Source organism: Heloderma suspectum, chromosome 5 (genome assembly GCF_057233095.1).
Source record: "Heloderma suspectum isolate Gila_16-S chromosome 5, 16-S_ref, whole genome shotgun sequence".
NCBI classification, from domain to species: Eukaryota; Metazoa; Chordata; class Lepidosauria; order Squamata; family Helodermatidae; genus Heloderma; species Heloderma suspectum.
Genome location: NC_139462.1, coordinates 21,691,586 through 21,707,650, shown reverse-complemented (window position 1 = coordinate 21,707,650; position 16,065 = coordinate 21,691,586). Strand labels below are relative to the sequence as shown.

General features: G+C 40.7%; 1 protein-coding gene across 5 annotated transcripts in view; it reads left to right on the top strand.

Annotated features, from left to right (window-relative positions):
- The window catches only part of WDFY3 (WD repeat and FYVE domain containing 3), a 213,466-nt gene that overhangs the window by 65,109 nt on the left and 132,292 nt on the right, over positions 1-16,065 (top strand). For all 5 annotated transcript variants that reach the window (XM_084855546.1, XM_084855544.1, XM_084855549.1 and 2 more), the window contains 3 exons: positions 5,652-5,862; positions 13,102-13,225; positions 14,729-14,838. In XM_084855546.1, the coding sequence (XP_084711672.1) occupies positions 5,652-5,862; positions 13,102-13,225; positions 14,729-14,838 (445 nt within the window). The remainder of the gene's footprint in view (positions 1-5,651; positions 5,863-13,101; positions 13,226-14,728; positions 14,839-16,065) is intronic.

Below are 16,065 nucleotides of genomic sequence, written 5' to 3'. Positions count from 1 at the left end.
TTGCACAGGTGAAAATTGGGTCAAAGGGAAGCTTAACACTATGTTGTGTGTTTTTAACTATCCTATTTAATATAAAGCTAACAAATGACTAAAAATAAAACTTGTTAGGAAAAATTTCTAGTTCATCTCATGTCTCTTTCCTTTTAGCTGAATGTTTCACACTTGAAGCAGGGACTGGAAGGGTCGTGGCTTAGTAGTGGAAGGGCCGTGGTTCAGTGGGAGAGTACATGTTTTGCATGCAGAAGGTCCAAAGTTTGGTCCCTGGCATCTCCAGGTAGGGCTGGAAAAATTGTGGCTCTCCACTCCCTGAAACTGTGGAGAGCCACTGCCAGTCAGGGTTGACAATACTGGGCTAGATGGACCAGCGGTCTCACTCAGTATAAGGCAGCTTCCTATGGTCCTATTTTTTATAGTGTTTACAAATTATATGGTCCACTTGTCATCAGAAAATACAGCAGTGTGAATGCTTTGAATCTGCATGTTGATTTAGCAGTCTTATTAATGTAGTCCTGCTGCATTGTTATGGTAAAACAGATTAATAAAAGCAATAGTATTTAAACAAAACAAATGGCTTCTTGTGTATTTTTGGCATTCCTCTGTTTTTAATCATAAAATGCCTGTTGTGACTGGGAATGAATGGTTTGTGTGGAACCAGTCGTAAGTCATGTAATTTCTCTGTGAAAGTAAGATTTGTGAGAGAAACAGCTGGAGAAACATTCATTGGATATTTACTGCAGTAACAATCTTGGGGCCAGTGATGGTGTTATAACTGATTTGTATTGATCCTCTTCATCTTTTAGATAGCAAACAGTAGCTTTAGTTTTCATTTGCAGTGTTTAACTCAAAAGAATGTTCATCCCATGGCAAATTGATAAATATCACTTGTCCATCTCTTATCTTTTGTACCTGTAGTACTTGAAAAGCTTGATTCCCCCCCCAATCCCCCCCCCCTTATGTTGCTTTGGCTATATTGCAGAGCACCTTACCCATTGCAGCTCTTTCTGTTCTTGTTTCTGCTATTTGGATACTGTCTGTGTGCTCAACTGTAGAGATGGTAGGTATAAAGGATCCTGTCTCAGATCACTGCTGGGTCCCTTCCAGATTCTGTGACCCTTTGCCACCAACTTGTTTGAGATTCTAGAAAGCTGCATGGCCACAGTTCTTCTATACATCCTAAAATCCCTATTGTGACTGACCTTAAAGAGGCCATTGTTGAGCAAAGGAAGTTCAGAGTATGATTACAACATGAAATCTTTAAATTACAATTCATCAAGAGGTTCAGTTCTATCTCCTGCAGCTTGATCCTTTTTATCATACTATGTGTTAATTACTTTAACCCCGGACCTGAGGTTCTGCATCTCTGCCTTATACCATCTGGAAGCATAATCTAAAACTTTTGGTTATGCAAGCCATGCGCTTTTTGTACTGCAGATTTATATGTGCTTAGAGAGCAAATACTATGTCCCCTAGTCAGTGTCTGGAGGAGATAGGATTTTTTGGTTTCCTAGCTCCGAGCTTGTAGACAGCGCTATGAGCTCGTAGCCAGAAAACTGTGATCCCCTCCCCCTTGTAGCCAGGATGGAGAGAACTGCGGCAGCTGCCCCTCTGTGCCTGTCCGTGCTTGTAACACGGAGCATGGACAGGGCAAAAAGGGGGCATTCTGGGGGCAGGGAGGAGGCCACGGAAGCTGTTCTACACAGCTTCCTATGCAGTCTCCAGCCCCATTCCCACCCCCTCCCTGAAGCCATGCTTAGACACCTGAAATCGGGTATATAAGCAAACTGAAGGGCAATCAGACCATGGAAGGAAACCTCTCCTTTCACTAATTTGATAGTTCTAATTCAGTTGTAAGGGATGTATTGTCATTAATATATTTGTTTGTACTGCATTCAGATTTTCATTTTAAATCAGATTTGTTTTAAAAAAGAGATTCTAGTTGAAATTTAGGCTCCACCTCTGTTATTTTTTTTAAACTCAGGTTTTTTTGTGCTGCTCCTTATGGAGAAAAGCCAGTGCGAAATATCTTGATTTTTAAGAAGTTATTGTAGTAAGAGTGTGCTAGACTTGAACTGCACAGTAATTGGCTTAATCAGGAAAATGAAACTGTATATTTTTTCTAATATAATAATTATGTCTCCTGGAAAGCTGGTTGCTGTGCATTCTGCTTTAGAAGTATTGTGGAATTTATTTATTTTGAAACAATGCCCATGTTTGGATGACATGTCATGGCTCATTCTGGGTTATTTAACCCAAGATGAGCTGCGATGCCTGCAGGCGCCACTTCAAATATGTAATCCCCACTTGGGGGTTGTCAAATTGTGTGAACCCAGCAAGTGTGGGTTATGGGAGAGTTAAACAACCCTTGCATAATCCTAAAACAGACCATAGGTTATGTGAGGGTTGTTTAACCCTTGCATAACCCACACTCATTGGGTTCGCACAACACAACAACCCCCAAGCGAGGGTTGCATGTTCAAAATGGTGGGCGCATGCGCTGCAGCCTCACCATAGGTTAAATAACCCATGGTGGGCTGTCATGTCATGCAAACAGCCCATGTGACTTTGCACATACTGCTAACCCATGTTTTATTTAACCTATGATTAAATCATAGTTTGTTGCCCTACCCAGGGTTTGTCTGGCAAACTGAACAAACCATCGTTCATTTTCGGAATGTGTGGGTTGTTTGTTTCCTTTCTCCTTTGCCTGCTCCCTCCCTTCCTGTATCCCAAATGCCTTTCCAGTGCTGTAGTAGTGCCATGCAGAGTGGGTGTTTTTTGTTTTTTTTAACCACTCTTGCCTGCCACCTCTGTAGCCTGGCAAAACAATCCATGAACAACCCACAATTTTGGATTCACATAATAACTACTCATGGTTTAAACAACCCAGATTTCACAACCCAACAACAAACCATGGATTCTCTTTCTGGGTGGTTTGTGGTTAACAAGCTATGGTTTGTTGGCACGGCTGACAACCCATACCATGGGTTAGCCGCAACATGAAGTATAAGTGGTCTGTGTTCTCAATCTTAAGACCCAGTTTGCACTTAACAACAACCCATGGGTCGTTTAACCCACAAATTGGTGGGGGTGAACAAACGCTCTTCACTTTTGCTTTCTGTAAACATCCTACAATCACCCTGTTTGTAGGTTGTGAGCGTGATGCCTGAATCTGGATGCCCTGTGTTTGAGGGTTAAATAACCCACAGTTAACCAAGAACAAATTGTAGGTTCATTCTGGATTGTTTAACCCTTAAACAACCCGGAGTATCCAGGTTCAGACATTATGCTCATAACCTATGATCGTAGGTTGTTTACTGAAAATGGAAGTGAGCACACTGGAGGCAGCGTGCTCGCTCTCGCTTGTGCCCAACAACCCATAGTTTAAAGAACCCATGGGTTGTCATTACATGTGAACTGGGATTGAATTTGTATTAAAGGGGTAATTCTGAGGTTCTTAGGACAGTAGTAGAGATAAATAAGGCCTATCAATGCTATTATAAAACTAAAGGAAATATATGATGTCTTTTTCATTTCACCATATTTCTAATGTGTTTTAAAATGGTTTTTAGCATGGCAGCTTGAATAGCTAGAGAAAGTCTCCTGATAAATGTTTAGATAATTATCCAGTTGCTTGCTTAAATAACACCCTTTGAAAGCAACAAACCCATTGTGTAGTCCTATAATAGCTATTGTTAAACTAATACAGTGCATGTTGCATGGTCGCTGCCTAACCGTTTTAAACAAATGTTTTGAAAGCTGTGGTATTATTTACCCCTAAATTATCATATCCCAATGATGAATGTATATTAATCTACTTCATTCTTGTTTAGATCCTTATTATACATTTGCATTATTTAATGTAACCTGGAGGTGTTTTATCTGAATTAACTTCTGGCCAAACCTAGTCAATCTTTCCATTAAATAGTGTAAATGGCAACTTCTTTTGTTCTGATCTATATTGAGAAAGGGTTCCAGAGAGTTGTTCCAGGGAATAGTGTTATATCTGGAGAAAGTTCAAATCTCTATATACAGTGCGCTTCAAACAGGGATGTCAGAAAGAAAAAACATGATATACTGTAATACAGATTCTAATTGTGCTAAGGAAAAATAGGCTCTTGAATTTAGCTTTCCTTTTGTGGATTTTGTATATGACCTTTGCTTTGCTGGAGAGTTTCAACTGTGACATCCAGACATGATACATCGAGAAGATTTCTGATCCTCCCTGCTTCCTTTTTATTCATGAGAAATTGAACTTGTGATGCACAGTAACCTGGGCTCTGTGTGTGCCTCATAAATCTGTGCAAGCTCGAAATACGCTGTTCCTTTGTAAAAATCCATGTCTTTGCTTTCATTTTAAATTAAATGTCTTCTTGCAGTTATGGTGTTAACATAGGCTTGACAGTATGTGGGAAAGGCCTGGTAGTCTTGGAAGCCAGAGTAGGGTTGAGGAGTATTTCCAGTCATTAGGAGAGCTTGAGTGTTCAGCATAGCTCTTTGCCCTTTCCCATCAATATGGAAACCCAGATAAATTAAGTAACATAAGCAAAAATTGTGCAGAATAGAACCTGCCTTGGTTAATAGTTTTATGTTGGAATATAACTTATCCCATTGGTTGTTAACTCCATGCTAGGATTTCAGTCCTGGCAGGTAAATGGTATCATGAACTGAAGACATGAGGACAAAGTGATTACCCCCTGCTCCCCGCATGCCCAGGATAGAGCAGGATTTTTTTTTTCCCCTAGCAGAAGTGAGTCAAGGTCCTTAGGTTGTGACAATCATCATCATCCACAGTCTCAAGTAAAAATGACTTTCCGTTGGCCTAAGAAAGGTGTTAACACTAATATGGATTTTGGTCTTTTACTTATGGTCAACATGGCTACCTTGGCTTTTTGTGAAACTTCAAATAAATAATTCTGCATAATGAGGATGTCAGTCTTGCTTTTTAATTGGTGGCCTCTACCTTGTAGCTTTACTCTTGTGTGTTTCTACGTGTAAGAATGTTTTTAGCCAATCAAGATAAATGGGTTGGGTATGTGTATGAGCTTGCTATAACTTATAACTTCAGATGAGCCCAAACTCAGTCCGCACATTGTGTCTTCAGTATGCAACTGTTCATTTAGACTATACTGTGCATAATCAACCAGTCTTCCAAGTTTTAAGTTATGTAGTCTCACCCCCTTGCCCACACACTTTCAGAAATAGGATAGGAATTTCTAGCTCTATATTTTTCTATGTATACATAAAAGAGGTGACTTGGAACAAAATGGGGATGTTAAATAACTGGAATTTTGAAGCCATAGGGAAAAACCCCACTGTGTGCAAAGCTAACTGTTGCTGAGTGTGCATCTTCATGGACTTGGAGATACGTATTTGTGAACTTCACAACGGAAATAAATAATGGCAGACCCATACTTCCCAAGAGGTTGAGCTTACTGGTTTAAAATATTGATGAGATGGAGTGTTAGCTGATCAATGAAGAATGCTGTGCTGCATTTTTTTTTCATATTGCTGTTAGTCTCCAATTGGAAAACAAACCTCAGAACTATGTTTTTTTACTGTTTAGCCAGCTATGCATTGTTGTGTGTGCAGGAGATATGACTCCTAATGAATATATTGCTGAAAACAACTTCATTCTCATTCTTCCTGAACAGGATCAAAGGGGTCTTTCGGAAACCAGCAAAGATGAATATGGTGAAAAGGATAATGGGTCGACCCCGGCAGGAGGAATGTAGTCCTCAAGATAACGCTCTAGGGTTGATGCACCTGCGTCGACTCTTTACGGAACTGTGTCATCCTCCTCGGCACATGACCCAGAAAGAACAAGAAGAGAAGCTTTACATGATGCTACCAGTTTTTAATAGGGTAAGCCCTATCAAAGATCTATTTATTGTCCCCAGTTGTAGGCTGTAAATGGTGCACCTTTTAAAAATGGTTGATGAAGAGGGTGGGGGTGCGAATGGTGCTAGAAGGATTGAATTTAAAAGCTAAATATCTGAATGCCAGTTTTTGCTTTTTCTACATCTAAAGCAGTGTTACGATGTGCGCATTGCCTTCTTCTACGGTCATAACAATTTTCTCTTTTATGAGAGTTGCTTGAATCAAAATTCCCCAATGACCACTTCCCAGTTTGTTATTGATGGAAGTGGCCCACAAGTCATGTCCAGGGCAAATATAATAACATGGGAGTGATTTATGTCTGTGTCTGTCTGAGTTAGGCAGAGGCATATATGCTGAAGTGCCGTACATTCATGTCCTATGTGTGATTTATTTTTTGAGTAGATGCCAGGATAAAATCTTTCATTCCAATTTCTATCATGAGAATGACTTGCAAAAGTATTCATATGAAAAATAATCTAAGAATGGGTCTAAATTTATTCTGGCTATGACTGCCTCATCCCTTTTGCACATTTGTTGTGTTTTCAAATGTTGTATTTATATATTTGCTTATTACACTCCTTTACTGCTGAAGACACGACATTCTCTAGGTGGTTCACAAAACAAAACTTAAAACCATAAAATGCAATAACATAGCAAATCATAATATAAAAAGTTTAAAACAGAATAAAACCAAAGTAAAACCTGAACAAATGCCAACAGCAGTGTAAAAATGCACTAACATAATTTTTCTAAAGATCTAAAAATATACCAACACAATTTTTAAAAATGAAACACTGAAAAGCTTGGGGCAGGGGAAGGTCTTCACCTGGTACCAAAAAGTCCCAAACATAGGCTCCAGGCAAGCCTTCCTGGGGAGGGCATTCTATAACCAGAGTGCCACCACTGAAAAGGCTTTCTGTTTAGAAGCCACCCACTTTGCTTCATTTGGCAGAGACACCCAGAGAAGGGCCTCTGAAGATGACCTCAGGGTCCAGGCAGGAATATATGGGAGGACATGATCTTTCAGGTAACCTGGCCCCAAGCTACTTAGGACTTTAAAAGTTAATACCAGCACTTTGAATTGGGCCTGGAAATAGACTGGCAGCTAATACTGGTCATAAAGCACTGGTGTAGTATGAACAAACCTGCTTTTCTCTGGACCAAGCTTTGGATCAAGCTTTCTACTTCATGAGGAGTAGAAAGTATATGAGATAAATATGGATACTGAATGTGATAAATATGAGAAGTAATGGCTGCTGTTGACTACTGGAAATTTGTTTTCCCATGAATAAGGAGAACTTGAAAGGGGTTATTGGCTAGCCTTCCTTTGGGATGGGAATCAGGTTCAGGATGATTGAATTTGTGGCGAAAGCAAGAAATTGCAAGTAGATAAATAGGTACCGCCTCGGCGGGAAAGGTAACAGCGTTCCGTGCACCTCGGTGTTCAGTCATGCTGGCCACATGACCACGGAAGCGTCTTCGGACAGCGCTGGCTCTTCGGCTTAGAAACGGGGATGAGCACCGCACCCTAGAGTCAGACACGACTGGTTGGGGACACCTTTTTATATATATATAAATGCAGCTTGAATATTGAAACCATTTTTTCTCAGAGAGGCTTTTAGACTCAGCCTAGTCACAAGTAGTTTTGGACTTGGAACAACTTTGCTGCCTTGTAATAGTCCTTTATGGTGAATGCAACCCCGGGGTCATTCAGATAGCTTTCTGCTTCTTGATATCAATTGTGCATATACGCTGCATAACAACTTCTGTCATTATTTCAGGGAGCCTTTTTTTAGGTGTGTTTCCTCTTTTCCTGTCTTCTTTTCAAATATTTCACTGAATACATAACTGTAACAAGGTAGATTGATTTAAATCAAGGGAATTTTAAATCTCTAAGGAAAGGTGCTGATATAAATCATTAAACGAAATGAAGTTTCCAACTTCTTATTCATATATCTCCTCAGTGAGCATACATACTAATTGGCTGCTATAACAGTTTAAACGTATCTGTTTGCATCTCCCAGGAGCATAATCCAAAGTCATACAGCCCGTGTGCCTTCTACGCTCAGAATTTATATCTGCTTAAGAGAGCAATTGTGAAATTAAGAATTACTGTTTAGCTTTCCTCTAGGACACCAAATAAAATAATGTGCTTGAAGAGTAAGTGCCCAGAAGTAAGGGCTGGTAGCTAACTGAGCAGCACAGTGTTTCTCTATTACATGGGAAGTAAATGTTCATACTGGCTTAGCTGTCAATGTAAATGTTCATAGTTTATTTATTCTTGTGTAAATTATCTATTGATCTGGTTTGCATGGCATGGCCGGATCATTGTGGGTTAAATAACCCACGATGAGTTGTGGTGTGTGCAGATGCTGTTTCAATACATAAACCCCAACTGGAGTGACTGGGGGTTGTGCTGTGTTGTGCGAACCTGGCCATTGTGGGTTATTCGAGGGATAAACCACCCTCGCATAACCCTCGATTACTAGTAGGGTTATGTGAGTAGTAGGGTTATGCGTGCATGACACAGCGCAACCCCCGATAACCCCGATCGAGGGTTGTATATTCAAAAAGGTGACCGCATACTCATCATGGGTTAAATAACTCATAATGACCCGGCTGTGTCATGTGAACCAGCCCATTGTGTAATATGCATACTGCCTCAAAAGTTGCAACCTTTTGCCCTGGTTCACTGTTATGCATTCTGATCCAGCAAGGAAAGATAAGTGTGTGGCAACAGTGGAGTAGAGCACTTGGGTCCACCAACAAGGGTGGCTGTGTTCGTCATTCATAGAGTGACTGTGAACTTATTTGGGTTTGTTGGCCCACAGGGGCTCCATTTATGCACAATGCATACTTACCTCATGTTGGAGATACTGCCACAACCTGGCGAATAATGAAAGGTCAACTTTGAGAAAGGGGTCCTTAATTCCAGAGTGATGGATGGAGATACTGTGGCCCTAGGTGTTTGAGTGGTCTGCACACCCACCATTTTTCTTAGGAAGTTGGGCTGGGGAGCATGTATGGGAGTCTGACTTTGAAGTATAGTTTCTCGCACCTTGGTGAAACTTCCTCCCTGGTGTATCGCTTTGGAGTAGCCTTGTTGCTAAAGTTAGCCTCCTAAAGTTACTAGCTCACTTTTTACTCATAAGAGGGGCCACTCTTAAGAGTGAAAAGCAAGCTTGTAAAAAATTTGAGGTTAGCAATGCAGTAGCCTGGCTATGGAGGCATGGATCGCTCTCTGCCGCCACCAGCTGTCTTGGCTTCTGCACTGGCTGTGGAGGAAATGAAGCCCCTTTCTCCATGGTCAGCCCTTAAGCCAAGTAAACTGGTGGAGGTGAAGTGTGATCCATGCCTCTATACCCAGCCAGCTGTGTTTCTGTGTTGGATGTGCAGGAAGCAAAGCTCCTTCCTGAATGTCTGGCAGAGAAACAGGGTTAGCTGGTGGAGGATGCATGGATCGCTCCCTACCTTCTCTGCCAGCCTGCATTATTTCTATGCCGGACACACAGGGAGGGGCTTCATCTTCTGCACATCCAGCATAGAAATGGATTGGGCTGTCCCTGTTGTGCCAGCCTGATTGGCTTCGCAAACTGAGTTCAAAGTAGGTCAGGGCCTTCCTCCATGCCCAGTAGAGAAGCTGATCAGGTTGATAAAGCAGGGGCAATCTCTCTGCATCACCAACTCGATTGGCTTCTGTACTGGTCACAGGAAAACAGCTTTTACTTCCTCTGCAGCCCACACGGAAGCTGAGCAAGCTGGGAAGTAAGTGTAGATTTGTCTGTTCATCCTTGGTCAGCTTGCTTAGTAAGTGCCTGGAGGGAATTCCACACATTTCTCTGTTGACAGTTGTGACCAGGTGAGTGGTTGAAGACCACTCTTTTAAATTACCTTGTCCTTGCAGCCCCAGTTGCAGATGTAGAGTTAAAACTTTGGCACCTTAAAGACTGGCATTAGTATGGCATAAGCTTGAGGCACATTACCTGTAAGGGCTTTGAGAAGTGTTGTTTGTTTGCCATTTTATTTATTTCTCCCTGGTGATAGTGTGCATGTGCTTGTAGAAAGTGCTGCTTTTGTGCAAAGTTCCCTGTCACACTAACCCTTTTTCGGCCTAACATTACACTATCATTGGAATTGGGAGTGAGCTTAGGATTCCAGCTAACTTCTCCTTCTCCCTCACCATATCCCCCACTCCATCCAGTTTTCCCCTCTGTATTAATGGAATCCTACCAATGTAAGCATTATACTTCTAGTAGGCTTCTCCCGGCACAAGAGTATTACTTTGCCAACCTGTTTTTTTTTTTTTTCCTGCTGGCACAGTGTGGTGCTCTGCCAGCACAAGGAGATTTAATAGTGATCCTATTCCACCAAGCAGGTGTAACACAGAGATAGGAATTCTCTGTAAATCTTATTATAGTGATATTGGAAGTCCCCATAGCTGTGATAGCCAGAACTACATAGTTGCTATTCCTTCTCTCATGCATGTGCAATGTGTCTCTCTTGGAGTATCTTCCTCTCTTAATTTTTGCTCTGTGCCTGAATATCAGTGACAGATAATGCATCTCCTTCTGTAACATATTAGAGACCTAAAGATTCCTTCTGTTTTGCATAGGATTATTATCAATGAGCCCAAGATGACACTTCTGTGATTTTGACAGGGCTGTAATGTGCTGACCCTATCTGAACTGTATACACACATCACTTCCCTGTGTCAAATTTCCTTAGTTTTCAGTGAGCAGTCTCTTACTCTTTAATGGGGTTTGTTTTAACCTTTATTTGTGTATGTGGTTCCATTTAATTTGGACTTGGTGGTTCTTACATACGTGATAAAACAGTTTTCACTGGCTTTTACAGTTAATGTATTGCATGAGTATTACATTACTAAAATAATGTAAGATAGGGGGACAATTCACACATTACATTATGAAGTGCGATGGCAACAGATACTGAGCCCCAGTATTGGGAAAAAGGCAGGATATAAATAAATATAATAATAATAAATAACAGATACTTTTTGCAAAACTGTCCATCATAGAGGTATTTGACAGGAGCTGAGATTGGCTGCAGCTCCCTCTTGAGTGTTCACTCAGTGTCAAGCCTAGGTTTGCTGCTACATAATATGTGGAACTCTCTTAAGAGATTCGCCATGAAACAATCCTATTTATATTTCTTCTATAAAATAGCTGTGTTTCTGGACTGTCATTACTTTTATGTCTTATGCTTCCTGAGAAGTGGGCAAAAAGTAGTAATTCAACAATCTGTAATTACATATTGTTTCTCTCTGTTGGACCATATGATCTGGTGCTTTGTGGGGTGATTCTTTTTTTTCTTTCTTTTATGCATTGAATAGCAATGAGCTAAGGCAACAAGGGATTTTTTAATGCATAAAATATGGACATTGTACTGAAAAGGTCTCTGCAAGTAAACAGTGCTTTGGGTTCATAATGTGTTGTGTTTTCTTGTCACTGCTTTCGTTTCACACTCCTGAATGCTTAATGATGCTTTTTAAGGTTTCTGAACAGTGGCATAACTGCAAATATAGTATGAGGGTGCTTAGATGATAGGTTTGTTTTTAAAAAGTAAAAGCCTCAGAGTTTCTTAAGTGACTGGTTTGAAATATATGGCATGTGATTTCATAGCTCTAACAGTAAGAGAGTAAACTGCATTTGATTTAAAGTTAGAGAAAATCATTATGAAGGAATATGAAGAAGTATGAAAAATAAGTTTTCTCTCCTTCCTCAAAAGCACCTTATAGGCTGCACAGGGGTGAGGAGGAGGAAGATTTTTCCTGGTTCACCTTTCACACAAATCCATGTGGTTTCCTCTGTTGTTGCTAATACCTTTTCCAAATGACTGTGGTGTAGAACTGAACTGGCCTTTTCGTTTTCTTTTTCTTTTTTGCAGTTCAGCTAAACACTTTGACCGAGTAATCAACTTTGGTGCATGATCAAAAGTCATTGGCTGCCTCTGTGCAGAAAGACCAGAACACGTGGGCTTTGTTTTTCATTTCTGTAGAAAGTTTTGTTCATAGCCACGTGTTGCTTTTTTCCACAGCCATAAGGTTTAAATAAGTCTGGATATAGGTTTTTCTGGTTAATGTTTCATTTGGCCTTATGTTGGGGCAGTAAGTGAGTAAGGATGCATACATTTAAGGGAGCAGCATAAGTTGGTAATTGACTTGGATACCTAGGAACTGCACAGTGCATTATATCTGGGTATATAATGTAAATGCATATTGCAGCTGGTTGGCCACTGTTTGAACAGAACGCTGGACTAGATGGACCCTTGGTCTGATCATCATGTTCTTATCTGTAGCCTCCAGCCTTGCTGTTAGCACCAGCAATGCTACCTTTTTTCAGATGTACAGAAATCTGGGGAAGTGGAGCTGTAGAGCCTGGCTGTATGTTAAACTCATCACATGAAAAGTAGCTACGTATAGCTAAGCTAGCCTTCCCCAGTTTAGAGCCCTCAGGATGTATTGGACTCGCAGCATTCCTGACCTTTGGCCATGCTGGCTGGGGCCGATGGGAACTGATATCCAAAATATTTGAAGGGTGCTAGTTGAGGGAAGGCTGGGCTAAGTTCTGCCTTTGCCTAGGAATTTAGGAAGAGGAGAAGCAGGAAAAACTAGCTGCTAAGCCAAGATAAGCAATAGAAGGAGTAAGGCAGACAACTGTTCCTACTTCTTTCTGTGTTCACTTACAATTCCCTCCAGCTTTCTTTGCCTTTCTTAAGGGGAGCCTTGAGAATTCTCAACAGAACATGGGATGTGGATACTTTTCACTTCGTGAGTATAACTTATAGCAAGACTATAACTGTATATCCCACATATATGGGTAACTTCTTCACCTCTACCCCACGCAGTTCTAGTTATCATGCAGTAAGTAGGCTACTGATCATCTGAATGAACTCAAGACAGATTAAAAAAACAAACCAAAAACAAATGCTAGTTGAATGCAATAGTGGCAAAATGGCTTTGTGCTATACCTTTTCATCCCCTTCCCCTCTGGATGTATATACATGATAGAAGCAGCTGTGTGTGTTAACTGGGCTGCTTTACTAATAATGTTACACCTTATATTTTCACACTGCTGTCATATGGTTTTTTATGTCTGATATACAAAATGTAAACAGATAGCTGGAATTGTGTGTGTTCATTTCCTAGGTGCTATGTTATAACTTGTTGGTATTAATAGCAGGTTTTATTTGTTTGTTTGCCTGCAGGTATTTGGAAATGCTCCTCCAAGTACAATGATAGAAAAATTCTCCGATCTCCTTCAGTTTACAACACAAGTGTCACGATTAATGGTGACCGAAATTCGTCGGAGAGCCTCTAACAAGTCTACAGGTAAATGCATGACTCAACAATTTAATTAATTAATTAACTTGGAAAATGTATATCCCATTTTTCAGCTGAATGATCCTTGAGGCAGCTCACAATAGATAAAAATAGCATGCACATCCCACCCCCTCAACCCTACACATTCAAGCAGTCCTTAGTCCCCTGGCTGATGGATGGGATCAGAGTGTGCTTCCCTTCAGCCCTGCAGGATATCAGGATAAACAGCATCCTTAGAGGGAAATGACTGATTGAATGAATGAATGAATGAATGACTGTCACTGATGCTGACCTACTTATATTCTCACCTGTCTTCATCAAATAGTTAAGGAAGTCGATATGATAAGCTCAGTTGCTGGTTTCGAAGAATGCAGAAGTTAAACCTGATCTAAAACTCTGCCTTTTAGTCTTTGTTTTTCCTTTATTCTTATGTCTCTAGGTTTAAATTTTCTTAAGCTGGTTGAAAGATGTCTAGAGCAGGGGTGGGCAACTTGTGGCCCTCCAGATGTTTTGGCCTACAACCCCCACCAACCCTAGCCAGCATAGCCAGTGGTAAGGGATGATGGGAGTTGTAGGCCAAAAAATCTGGATGCACACAAATTACCTACCTCTACTCTAGAGCCTTGGTCACACAGGGCCAAATTGGCACACATCCTGGCCTTTTGTTTTGCTCCACAGAAAGAAAAGCAGTGAAGTGGGGAGGCACTCTGTCCCCTGCCCTGCTTTTCCCTTGGGGGGGGTGTATTTGTGTGTTAACAGGTGGAATGGGGATATGTTGGCCTCCAACAAGGGAGCGTTGAAGCATGTTCACTCCACTTGCTTGGCCTCTCCCAAGGAAAAGGCTGCTGGGGGTGGAGGGATTGACAGGTGGGAACCTGGAGACTACAATATTTGGATTGGCCAGGAAGTCCAGCCACCATATGTAGACCCTTGGATAAAACTAAGTAGTCAATTTGGTCTGCTTCACTCCTAGGACCACCGCAGACTCTCCATTTTTAGAGCTACACCTAAAAATGTAAAGTGTGAATGGGGAAAACATGTCATTGGAAACGCATGTACCATACAGGTACACTAGTTAGAGAGCAATGATTGGTTGTAACTTCCTCTTGAATATGCATTTTGTGGCAAATCTTGGTTTACCTGGGTGTGTAAGTTGTGAAGTGGTCTTTAGTAGTTCACTGGGGCATATCAGGTATGAATGACCATGTTGTAGATGTGTTACTTTATGGATGATATTGTATTCGAACCTGGTGGGTCTTTCTTTTAAATACAATTTCTTTAAATAGTATGCATTTGGGCAAATATTACTGTCTTGCTTTTCAATCCCTAACTGATGGGAAAAAAGGCTAAAGGTGACCTTTCCTATTAGATATATGTGAGGATTATTTAAGATAAGGGCTTTTAAGCACTTTATACATTAGAATAAATCATTTCAGCATATTTAATATAAATAGAACCTATTTTTATTTTGTGTCCATTTGCCTTCTGCTTTTTTTTTTTTTTTAACTTTAGAGGCTGCAAGTCGTGCCATAGTCCAGTTCCTGGAGATCAATCAGAGCGAAGAAGCCAGTAGAGGTTGGATGTTGCTTACCACAATTAACCTGCTAGCTTCATCTGGACAGGTTAGTTCTTCAGGAACAGCATCTGGCACTGAGCAGTGTCTACCTGTCATACCTTTTAAGATGTTGTATTGTTTATTGTATATATGGCCTTTTTAACACAAGAAAGACAACTATACATGTTTGCCCTGTTCCTAGGCAGGCATGAATGAAACCTTAAGTTGAAAAAGTTGACTTTATGGAATACTGTTAGGCATCTCTGTATCACTGAAGTGTCCTTGGTAGTGAAATATTTGTATGCATTTCCTATCTTATGGATGCTTAACCTTTAAATAGGAAAGCTTAACAGAGCCCCCCCCCCCTTGCTGGGGCATAACTAAATGTGTGTTACACATGGTTGGGAGGGAGGGGAGAAATGCAGAAAATTCCCCTCCAAATGCCCATCTATGTAACCTAAATGGGGCATCTTGAAAAGCAAATAATATTACAATCAGTACATAGCTGAAGAAAGCTATTTCAGCAAAAGGCAACCATGGCTGGAATAATGAACCTCTGGAAAAGGCAGCTGCTTTGGCCATCTGCATCAGAGTTATTGGCATAGGACAACATATTGCTGATTACATGCTATTCCTTAAGACCCATGAATTTATTTCATATCTTTCCTTCCACTCTGATAATCCTAGCCTTCACTTTTGCTTTATCTATATCTTCCAGACATGCATTCATACTTTTCTCTGTACTGCTCTTTATGCATGAAATGTCCTCACAAAACTAGTTAATAAAGCAGCTCCTTTTTCACTGAAAGCACTTTGGCAGTGATACCTTACATATAGCCTTCTACCAAGGATGTTAGAACTCCTAGTCCTTATTAGAATTGCTAATATGCCTTATTCCATCTTTAAAGTAAGTGTAAACTCTAAATGCTAGGAATTGCCAAGTTTTATATAGCTAGCTATCCTAATTAGAGTTAGTGTTCCTGATTTCCCTGTTCTGTTGCTGCCTTTCTATGCTCTGTTACAGTTTAACATTTTCTAGGGAGTACTACGTTCTGTAGAGAACAGAGCTGTTATATGAACCCTGTCTAGGTGGCTTACAAACTCTGTAAGATGAACAGGAATAAGGTAAGGTTATAAGATAGCCTGTGATAGAAAAGTGAGGATAGAGGCTGGAAAAAGATAAGGTTGTGACAATGTGGGAAAGGATTTGTGGAAAAGGAGTGTGTTGAAGAGGATTTTGGAGGACGAAAGCACCATTGACATAGGGCAGAGACTGTTAAAGGCTTATGTCCTG